This window comes from Rhinatrema bivittatum, chromosome 1 (assembly GCF_901001135.1).
Source record: "Rhinatrema bivittatum chromosome 1, aRhiBiv1.1, whole genome shotgun sequence".
In the NCBI taxonomy this organism is placed as follows: domain Eukaryota; kingdom Metazoa; phylum Chordata; class Amphibia; order Gymnophiona; family Rhinatrematidae; genus Rhinatrema; species Rhinatrema bivittatum.
In genome coordinates, this window is record NC_042615.1 from 706476839 (window position 1) to 706489028 (window position 12190).

The window sequence follows — 12190 nt, forward strand, 5'->3', positions numbered from 1 at the left end:
TCAATGAAATGACAAAATTGGACAGTGCAGTAGGACTGTAGTGTTGTCCACAGAGGAGTCTGGGTTGTAAAACAAAAAAAAAATGTAAAGAAGAAAAACACAACTTGATTACTGGCCAAATGTACTCCCCATGCAACATGACTAATTCAGCTTGCTTATGGATGGAAAAAGCAAGTTTGCTTACCATAAATGGTGTTTTCCGTAGATAGCAGGATGAATTAGCTATGCTTCTCACCCTTCCTCTCTGGACAGCATTTTTAAATATTCTGCATATCTTTCTTGCATACAAACTGATGAGGCTTCTGGAATGCTCCTTTGCACAGGAACCAGCAATCATGCCCAGCAGGGCCAAAAGCTTAAGTTTTGAGAGACAGCTTCATCTAGTGCTGCCTGATGACATCATTCATTCAGCATGGTTTAATTCATCCTGTTATCGTCTGAAAACACCTTTTACAGTAAGCAAATTTGCTTTTACTCCAGGCATGTCCATTCTGTTGCAGATCTTAGTGGCATTTGCAAAAAGACAAACCTTTCCTTCTAAACCTTCCACAATATCACTCACAAAAATATGGAATAGAACAAGCTCCAGAACCAGTCCCTGAGGCACTCTCTTCCTTCCTTGGGAGCTGATGCAATAAGACTAGCATTAAAACGGGTGCACGGCCACATCTCCTGGGCATTCGATGCACTATTTAAATGAGCTGCTGTGGTAAGAAGGATGCATTTGGGAAGAATTGTGTGTCCCTAGGGCTCAAATTCATCGGGCGCCCACAGTTGCGTTCAATATGAGTGTCTATTTTATCCTGCTTCAGATCTGTTTTATCCAATGCACACACAATAACAAGGGGCGAAATCATGTATATTGTGAATCAGAATTTATATTTTTTTTTATGTATCAAGTATTACCATTATATCTTTATTCTTAAACACTGCAAGCAGTAGATTTAATATCTCGATGATACTAAGTCAGAGGAACCACAGAGGACAGTATTTTCAAAATTTCTCCTGTGCCCTTGACTCATGGATTGACTTAATGGCCACAGCATGGCCAAGAAAACCTTGGCATGAATATCTTGTACAACTTTCAGCAGGTTCGCCGCAAAGTCTGGGCACCTATCCCTCGCATCTCACCCAGGAGAGAGGGTTGCTCTTTCGCCCTTTGCAACCTTCCCTCAATCTCACGGCATGGAGTTAAATTTGCTGCGTAAAAAGTGTGCAATGGGCACCCAATGATTTTCTGCATGCGGGGGGGGGGGGGGGGGGTTATAGCTAATAGCCTTATCTACATGTAATTTACACATGATGAGCACTATTGGCTATGCGTTTGTTTAGGCGTACGCTTTGTACACGCTAATCTCCTTATTGCATCAGTTGCTGGTCTAGTGTGTCCAAAATGCACCTCCAACCATGTGTAAATCTTTGCGCTAGGGCCTTTAGAATAGGTACTAAGTAATCAAATTTGTGAACTTTGATTGTAGGCTGCAGCATTTTGTACAAGCTGCAGGCATCAGTTGAGGGTGTTGAGGATTCTCGTGTAGAGTGAGTTCCAGTAGTCCAGCCATGAGATTACAGTGGGTAGATAAGCAGTTAGGAAGGCAGTGTCATCAGGTGGGGGGAGGGGGAGTTGGAGGAGGGGGGAGTTGGTGGAGGTTGAAAAAGGCTGATTTGGTCACTGCTTGCATCTACGGTTTGATGGTTAGTTGGAAATTGAAGATGAAGCCCAAGCTCTGGACATGTGAGCTAAGGGTTAATGTTATTCTATCAAGGATCACTATTGGGAGAAGCTGGTTGGATTCTTGTTTCCCAATCCATAGCATCTTTGTCTTTTTTGGATTTAGACTTAGCTTATTCTGACATGGCCAGCATGCCACTTTGTCTAAACAATTGTTGAGATTGGTTATGGTTGCATCTTGATTTGTATTGAGTGGGATCAGTAATTGGATTTTGTTGGCATAGAAGTAGTATGTGAAGAGGGTGGATGACAAAATGGAGCCTTGTGGAACTTCACATGAGAATGGGTGGGGTTCTGAGAGAGCCGATCCCAGTGGTATAGCCTGGGTGCAGTCACAACCACAAACAAAAGCATCAACAATAGAAATCAAATCTATTAAGGCTTCAAGTTCCATTATCTAAAATCTCACACTACTTTAAGGACTCAAGCTGAGGAAAGATGTAAAGAACATTATTCAAGGCCAAGTAATACTCCAAAAAGTGGAAACCCAAAACCTCAAAAAAGTTCATGATAAATCAGTTCTAATAGTAGAGAGAACATTTCCATGTATTGTATCAATAAAAGGCTTTCCAGATGAGTGCATCAGATTAATTCTCTTTTACCATAAAGATAGATTTTCCCACGTAAATATACCAAACACTGGAGCCAGTGTTTGGCAATTTCCAATAAAATGCTAGTGTATGCCTTTATTTATTTATTTATTTATTTATTTATTTATTTATTTAGGGTTTTTAAATACCGACATTCTCGATATAAAATATCGAATCAGGTCGGTTTCCATAGAACAAAACTGTCGCTGGTAAGGCGTTACATTAAACATTGAACATTAAACAAGGGTAAGGTGTACATTAAACAGAGTTTAGAACAAAAGAATGTAAATCATTAAATATTAAATATAAAATATAAAATAGATAGCAATAATTCGTCAAATAACATGAGTAAATGATAAGACTAACTACCAATAAACAAGTGATCTATTAGTTGAATACTTCTATTAAGTTTGGGTTTATGCTTATTCAATTTATTGCTTAATAAGAAAATGACAATCCATAAGGGGAGTTGATTCTATATATCTATAAAATAATCTCTGCCCCAATATATCTGAATCACTGGGCAGGACCACCAAACATGAAAAAAAGGATTCCCTTGCTCCACAATTCCATCCAAACGTAAACTGTGACTCTGGAGTATAATACTAGTAACAGAAAATGTTGTAACCTTTTTCCTGAATCTTGGTACTTAGTAAATTGCTCTACCAATCAAAGTAATCCAGTCTTCAGGGAAACAGATCCCCAGATCAGCTTCCTACATGGGTTTCAGTTTCTGGAGCAGAGTTGATTTTGGAACCAACAAAATCTGATATTGTTTAGATTTTAATCCTTTCTTTTTGGAATACTGAGCTGATTTTAATGCTGTTTTAAATCAGGTTATAGATGTTTCTGATAATTAAGGAGCATCTACAGTCAGCACAAAATCCTGCACTGGATTTCATCCAGGAAAGACAGCCTTTTGTAATATGCTGCTGCTCTTTCTCCCCTGGATAATTTTGCACAAGTATTATATTGGAATAGTAGAATGGGTTGGAACTTTCAGCAGTTAACTGCAACAAAATGATTCTTCCTACCATTTTATAATTATTTCAAAGGATGCTACCTTGTTTTGCTGATTATTTCATTATGATTATTAAACAGGCAGGACACACTAGATTAATGTCCAGAGAATGAATAATGTGTGTTCTTATAATCCATACTTTTCTCTGTTGTAGTTACAGAAAGTAGACCATGAACTTGAAATGGTACGCACTTGTGTTCAGTCAAAGAATAAGAAATTGAAAGACGATTTGCAAAGGTACAGTATGTACTCTCGGATTAAAACATCTTCTGAGAATTGCCTATAGTGACAGTTTTACTGGTTGTATGAAAGTTGTTATCTTTTCTTTTCTTTTGGTAAATATTTATTTTGTCTTCATGCTGAAAGAGAACAAAAGTGGTTAGAGGAGCAGCAACAGCTGGTTGAAGCACTTACTGCAAGACAAGAAGAACTGAGAAATCAAGTAGTAGAGATTTCTGAGAAAAGGTATTTGTTCCGATTTTATATTTTGTTTTTTTAATGCTTGGAAAAAAAAAAGTTAATCGCTCTTCGTTGCTGGTTGGGATGAGGCCATGTTTTCTTCTGTATGAAATCTGTATTTCCTCTCAATACAAGGCAGTATTGTATACAATATTTGTAATAAGAAATGAAACAGTGCACTATTTGCAACCCAGTCTCCTACTTAGGAATGAGGAAGGTGTTACACTGAAGCAGCAACTGCAGAGCAAGAAAGAGTAGCAGTGGGCCAATCTAATAAAATGTCCTTTTTATTGTTTCTTTGTCAGCTTAAAACTCAGCAAACTAGCCCTTGAATTAAAATGGAATTTGCATGGGCAAATACAAGACATTTTTCAATGAAGCAAATGCATCACTTTTTTATTTTTTTTCTTTCCAGATTGTGATACCTTTATTGTACCCACCCAGGTCTTTTTCCTTTGTTTAGTTTCTGTATCATATCATATCATTGTTATAATTTGCATAAAGATACAGACAGTGCAATATCTATTATGTTTTGTACCATGTTGTACCCTTTTATTCAATAAACAGATTTTTTTCCTAAAAATACACATTCAGCAACCCAAATTGTACATTTTCTAATGAGCTGCCAAATTCCTCCCACATTGAGTGAAAACTTGCTGAATCTTACTGCTATTGTGTCATTTCAAAATAGTTCAAGCTTATGGATGGTTAAGAGTTTTTTAAATCCGATTTTTCTAATAACTCCTTCGGCAGCAGGTGTTTTCAGGTAGTTGCTTTCTTAATTTTAATCAGATTACACTCAGGAGTTCTATTAGTCTGGGTGGTTCTTTTATGGTAATGTCTGCTGCTGTGTGTATTTGTCACAAAGTTTCCTTATCTTCTCGCCATACCAGTCCAGACAAGCGGGTTATACTCCCCTACCAGCAAATGAGGCAGAGAGCAACTGGTTTACTGATGTTACACTATATAGAGTCATGTGCTTACTGCAGCCTGCAATTATTTTTTGATTATCTGCTTCCAGCAGATGATAGGGTAGCATACATATATTTCTGGAATCAGATCTTGGCCTGGCAGAGGAAAATCACAAGCTACTATTGCTTATTAATTACCATAATGGTTTATGGATTTTTCCTCTAGGAATTTATCCAGACCTTTTTAAACCCAGTTACACTACCTGCTGTAACCGTATCCTCTGGCAATGAATTCCAGAGCTTAACTATGCGCTAAGTAAAAAAAATAATTTTCTACGATTTTGTTTTAAATGAGCTACTTGCTAATTTCATGGAGTACCCCCTAGTCCTTCTGTTATCTGAGAGAGTAAATAAACAATTTAGATTAACTTGTCCAAGTCCTTTCATTATTTGCTAGACCTCTGTCAGTCATCTCTTCTACAAACTGAACAGCCCTAACTTCTTTAGCCTTTCCTCATAGGGGAGCTGATCCATGACCCTTATTATTTTGGCTGCCCTTCTCTGCACTTTATCAAGTGCAACTATATCTTTTTTGAGATGTGGCGACCAGAATTGTACACAGTATTCAAAGTGTGGTCTCACCATGGAGCGATACAAAGGAATAATGACATCCACTGTTTTATTTGCCATTCCCTTCTAATAATTCCTAAAATTGTTTGATTTTTTGACCACCACAGCATATTCAATGTATTATCTGTTGCGTCCGTCGGTCTCAAATGGCTTCGACCTTTGTGCCTCACCTTTTTTTCTGCTCTCTCCGCTAGCCTTGGGAAGATGTGTGGGAATTATAAGCTTTGCCAGCAAGCCATTTCATCAGGGTTAAACACTAACTTCCCTTCTCCCTGACCTTTGCCTGAATAAAAGCATCACTTGTGCTTAAGCCTCTCTGCCTAGGAGAGGATACCTGACTTCATGTATTTCTCTGGCTTATAATTAACCCTGATAGCCTGAAAGAAGGGCTGGGTTTTCCCTAGTCAGAGGCAGGACAAAGACAGGAGGTATAGAATTCAGCAGCCAATGAAATGATCCGTGCACACCCCCTGAGCCAAGCCAATAGTGTAGAGACTCGTCTGTTGCTATGGGGAAAGTAGCCAATCATGTAATGACACATCATCTGCCTTTGTATGAATGTACAATAAAAGAGGGCGCTGAGGTGTGCTCAAGTCCCTTTTCCTGCCTGCCATGAAAGCTGTCTGATGTGTGTCTTCATCGCTGCTACAAGATGGCTATCGCCGCGTCTGCAAGCTGCTCTCTCCGGCGACCCTGGAACGGCTATGGCAAAACCTCATGCCATGTTTCTCCTAAGGGCCTCCTAGAGTGCGTGCGCACATGCCACTCACGTCTTTATCCAAGTCATGGCGGGAACCTCGGGGGCGTCCCCCTCGAGTGACGTCACGCCATCCGGGTATTTAGCCTGCCCTTCGTTGCTAGCTAATTGAGTTAGCAAAGATCGTGAATGGATTGGATTGCCTCCGGTCTGAGCTACTCTACCGCTTCCTTGCTGCCACTGGAAGCTCTCTCTGCCCTTCGGGGTAATTCTCTAACCTGGGTACCCGCTCCTCGGGGGCCCTTTGCTTTCTTTCAGGTGCCTTACTGGGATCAGGTACTCACTCCTCGAGGGCCTGCTCTCCCTGCCTCGGTGCTTGGAACCAACTACTTCTGCCTGCTGGAATCGCCACCTATACAGCTACGAACTTTCGGGTCGATTCAGTAAAGTCCGCGGGAGAGCGCTCTCCTGTGCGCGCGATTCAGTATGCTAATTAGACCCAGCGGTAAAACCAGGTAAAAGGAGGCGCTAGGGACACTAGCGCGTCCCTAGTGCCTCCTTTTGAACCGGAGTGGCGGCTGTCAGGGGGTTTGACAGCCAACGCTCAATTTTGCTGGCGTCGGTTCTCGAGCCCACTGACAGCCACGGGCTCAGAAACCGGACACCGGTAAAGTTGAGCGTCCGGTTTTCGACCCGACAGCCGCGGGCCGACTTCAAATTTATTTATTTTTTTACTTTTGGAAAGTTTCGGGACCTCCGACTTAATATCGCCATGAGATAAGTGCTTTTCTGTGCGCTTTCCCGGTGCCCGAAGAAATTAGCGCCTACCTTTGGGTAGGCGCTAATTTCTGAAAGCAAAATTTGCGGCTTGGCTGCACATTTTGTTTTCTGAATCGCGTGGGAATACCTAATAGGGCCATCAACATGCATTTGCATGTTGCGGGCGCTATTAGGTTCGGGGGATTGGATGCGCGTTTTCGGTCCCTTACTGAATAAGGGGTAAGGGAAAATGCGCGTCCAATGGCGGGTTAACAGTGCACTCCGTCGGAGCGCACTGTACTGTATCGGCCCGTTTGTGAGTAATCTAACTTTGCCAGTCTGTCTCATCTACAGCTCTGCTGCGCTGGGAACCTACAACCAGATCTCCCTATACTATCTTTGTGAGATGGGTCTCCTCCGAGGATACCTGGACTGCTATCTCTGGATTACCTCACTACTGCCACCTCTGGTGGAACACAGTAGCTGTACAATAAAAGGCAATCTCTGTGTTTGTGTGTCTGAGTTTAGCCCAGTACTGTGGCTCCCCACAGGGCTCCTCCCTGTGGGCGTGATCATCTCCACAGTACTCAAGACTCCACTCAAACACCTCAAAACCATAAAATTATCCACTAAGCTGCCTAGATCTCTTTCCTGGGTGGTAACTCCTAAAATAGATCCTAACACTGTGTAACTACAGCAAGGGTTATTTTTCCCTATATGCTTGATTATGTACCTGTCCATGTTAAACTTCATCTCCCATTTGGAAGCCCAATCTTCCAGCCTCGCAAGGTCCTCCTTCAATTCATCACAATCCACTTGAGATTTAACTAATCTACATATTTTTGTGTCATCTGCAAATTTGATCACCTCATTTGTTGTACCCCTTTCCGGATCATTTATAAATATATTAAAAAGCACCGGTCCAAGTACAGATCCCTGAGGCACTCCACTGTTTACTTTGTTCTACTGTGAAAACTGACCATTAATCCTACTCTCTGATTCCTGTCTTTTAATTAGCTTGCAATCCACAAAAGGACATTGCCTCCTATTCCATGACTTTTTAGTTTTCTTAAAAGCCTCTCATGTGGGACTTTGACAAACGCCTTCTGAAAATCCAAATATACCACATCTACCAGTTCACCATTGTCCACATGTTAATTCACCCCTTCAAAAAAATGTAGGCGATTTCTGAGGCAAGACTTCCTTTGGGTAAATCCGTGTTGGCTGTGTCCCATCAAACCCTGTCTATCTAAATGTTTTGTGATTTTATTCTTTATACATTTCCACAGTTTTTCTTGGCACTGACGTCAGGCTCACCGGTCTTTAGTTTGCCGGATCGCCTCTGGATACCTTTTTAAATATAGGGTTACATTAGCCATCTTCCAATCTTTAGGTACATCAGATGATTTTAATGATAGATAACAAATTAATTGAAATAGGTCTGAAATTTCATTTTTAGTTCTTTCAGAACCCTGGGGTATATATAATCTGGTCCAGGTGATTTACTACTCTTCAGTTTATCAATCAGGCCTACCACATCTTCCAGATTCACCATGATTTGCTTCAGTTGATCTGAATAATCACCCATGAAAACTTTCTCCGGAATGGGTATCTCTCCAACATCCTCTTTAGTAAACACCGAAGCAAATAAATCATTTAATCTTTCCGCGATGGCCTTATCTTCTCTAAGTGCCCATTTAACCCCTTGATCATCCAGCGGTCCAACTGACTCCCTCACAGGCTTTCTGCTTTGGATATATTTTAAAATGTTTTTATTGTGAGTTTTTGCCTCTACAGCCAACTTCTTTTCAAATTTTATCTTAGCCTGTCTTATCAATGTCTTACATTTAACTTGCCAATGCTTATCTGATTTTCTTCTGATGGATCCTATTTCCAATTTTTGAATGAAGATCTTTTGGCTAAAATAGCCTCTTTCACCTCATCTTTTAACCATGCCAGTAATAGTTTTGCCTTCCTTTCAATTTTCTTAATGCATGGAATATATCTGCACTGTGCTTCTAAGATGGTATTTTTTAACAATGTCCACACCTGTTGGACACTTTTTACCTTCGTAGCCTCACCTTTCAGGTTTTTTTTAACTATTTTTCTCATTTTATTATAGTTTCCTTTTTGAAAGTTTAGCATTAGAGCCATGGATTTACTTACTGTCCCCCCTTTCTGTCATTAATTAAAATTTGATCATATTATGATCACTATTGCCAAGCGGCCCCACCACCGTTACCTCTCTCACCAAATCCTGCACTCCACTGAGAATTAGATTTAAAATTGCTCCTTCTCTTGTCTGTTCCTGAACCAATTGCTCCATAAAACTGTCATTTATTCCATCCAGGAACTTTATTGCTCTAGCAGGTCCTGATGTTTTACTTACCCAGTCAATATTGGGGTTATTGAAATCTCCTATTATTACTGCACTACCAATTTGGTTATCTTACCTAATTTCTCTTAGCATTTCACTGTCCATCTCACCATCTTGGCCAGGTGGATAGTAGTATACTCCTATCACTATACTCTTTTCCCCAACACAAAAGGGATTTCTACCCATAAAGATTTGATTGTGCATTTAGTCTCATGCAGGATTTTTATCCTGTTAGACTCTGTCATCCCGGACTTAGTGTCACCCTGCCACCAAGATGCTCCTCTCTATTATTGCGATATAATTTGTACCCTAGTATAGCACTATCCCATTGGTTATCATCTTTCCACCATGTCTCTGAGGTGTCAATTGTCTGTCATCATTCACTGCTATACACTCTAATTCTTCCATCTTACTTCTTAGATTGCTGGCATTAGCATACAAACATTTCAAAATTTGTTTTTTGTTTGTATTTACTTTCTTCTTTTCAGTTGATAGGGATAAATTGGAATCTTTTAGCTGAGGTAAGTTTTTAATTATGAGCATTTGGACTACTTTTCTTATTTTTGGAACCTCTCTGTTGGGATCCCCTAAATCTAATGCTTCATTAGTATCCTTCGAAGATACCTCCCTCCGAACCATGCACTGCTGAGCGACTGTCTGCTTTCCCCTTTGTTCTAGTTTAATAGTTGCTCTATCTCCTTTATAAAGGTTAGCGCCAGCAGCCTGGTTCCACCTTGGTTAAGGTGAAGCCCATCCCTTTGGAAAGGACTCTCCCTTCTTCCTTGCACCATCGTCTCATCAACACATTGAGACTGAAGCTCTTCCTGCCTCGGAGGACCTGCACGTGGAACAGGGAGCATTTCAGAGAATGCTACCCTTGAGGTTCTAGATTTCAGCTTTCTACCTAAGAGCCTAAATTTGGCTTCCAGAACCTCCCTCCCATATTTTCCTATGCTGTTGGTGCCCACATGTTCTATGACAGCCGGCTCCTCCCCAGCACTGTCTAAAATCCTATCTAGGTGAATGTGAGGTCCTCCACCTTCGCACCAGGTAGGCGTGTTACCAGATGATGCTCATGCCCACCAACACCACATCATGTAAATGAATTAAATATTTATTATCAAAATTGTTACATAAGAACATACATGACACACCACACACTCATACCCATTCATTCAATAAAACAATGTCTTTACCATTAACACACCATTTGTATACACTTGAAAATACAAACAAATGTTCAACATGTACAATAAACCTATAAAAGGTATTACCACATCATTAATAATTATACAAATACACTACCCCACTGTTTTTCTGTGATAATACGTACATTATTTAAACTGTTACATATACCAAACAATTAACTGATACATAACTGTTATCATTGGCATTTAATCGTTCAATATCCCCTCTTTTTTATTGTTGTTTAATTGCGTGCCATGCAATTAACTATTATCATTAGTAGTTATTTTATACGTAAATCCTTCTATAATCCCCTCTTTTTCATTTGCTGCTCCTTCTATGCTGCTGGAGAAATCATTTGGAAGTGTCACATCGATTCCGCTGCTTCAACGTTGCATTTGCTGTAACGACCCATCAACTTCAAAGAATACTGCCCCTTGGGGTCCTTACAGCATATGCAACGTTGAAGCAGCGGAATCGATGCGACACTTCCAAATGATTTCTCCAGCAGCATAGAAGGAGCAGCAAATGAAAGAGGGGATATAGAAGGATTTACGTAGAAATAGCTACTAATGATAATAGTTAATTGCTTGGCACTCAGTAAACAACAATAAAAAAGAGGGGATATTGAAGGATTAAATGCCAATAATAAGTTATGTAACAGTTAATTGTTTAGTATATGTAACAGTTTAAATAATGTAAGTTATTGCAGAAAACAGTGGGGTAGTATATTTGTATTAATGATGTGGTAATAACTTTTATAGGTTTATTGTACATGTTGAACATTTGTTTGTATTTTCAAGTGTATACAAATGGTGTGTTAATGGTAAAGACATTGTTTTATTGAATAAATGGGTATGAGTGTGTGGTGTGTCATGTATGTTCTTATGTAACAATTTTGATAATAAATATTTAAATCTCATTTACGTGATGTGCTATTGGACAATGTATGGGAGTTTTATGTAATTCCACCTGATTAGGCTCATGCCCACCAGCATCCAGCTGACTTCATTCCTAATAATTGAATCATCAATTGTGATGGCCGACCTAACCCTTCCCTCCTGGGCAGTAGCCCTGGGAGAGACATCCTTGATGCGAGAAGACAATGCACCACCTGGAGAGCGGGTCCTTGCTACAGGATCATTTCCTGCTGCACCAGGTTGATGCTGTCCGATCATGAGACCTTCCTTCTCCAAGGCAGCACCAGGGCTACTACAATGTCCCTGAAGGTCTCACTATATACTTCTCTGTCTGCCTCAGCTCTTCCAGGTCTGCCATTCTAGCTTCCAGAGATCGGACTTGTTCTCTGAGAGACAGGAGATCTTTGTATCGAATGCACATGTACAAATTTCTCATCGGCGGGTAAAAAATCATACATGTGACACTCGATGCGAAAGACTGGGAGGCCCCCCTCTTGCTGCTGGACTGCTACCTTCATCTCAAATTTGTTCAGTTCCTAGTTTGGTTATATGCTACTATGGGAGTAGGAATACATACAGTTAGGGTCCTTTAAATGTATTAATGTATTCACTATATATCTGGTAGTGACCTACAAGGGAATGATCAAACTCTTGATAAGGTGTGGGGAATTTCTGAATTTAAGTTAAAAGGCAGATTTTTTTTTTTTTAAAGTGTGAAAGTGACACCTGCCTATAAATTAAAGGATGAGCTAGGGGTGGGTGGGAGGGTTGGGAAATACAAATGCACAAACTTCTGTTTGTTGCCTGCCTTTCTGACTATCTTTTTAAAACAAAACACACAAACACACTGAATGATGTAAACACACTAAATGATTTATGTAATAAAATAGCTACACACTTCAGAATGAA

General features: G+C 40.1%; 1 protein-coding gene across 5 annotated transcripts in view; it reads left to right on the top strand.

The window, feature by feature from the left end:
- The window catches only part of CENPK (centromere protein K), a 173983-nt gene that overhangs the window by 103382 nt on the left and 58411 nt on the right, over positions 1-12190 (top strand). For all 5 annotated transcript variants that reach the window (XM_029576233.1, XM_029576261.1, XM_029576271.1 and 2 more), the window contains 2 exons: positions 3498-3580; positions 3710-3808. In XM_029576233.1, coding sequence (XP_029432093.1) covers positions 3498-3580; positions 3710-3808 — 182 coding nt within the window. The remainder of the gene's footprint in view (positions 1-3497; positions 3581-3709; positions 3809-12190) is intronic.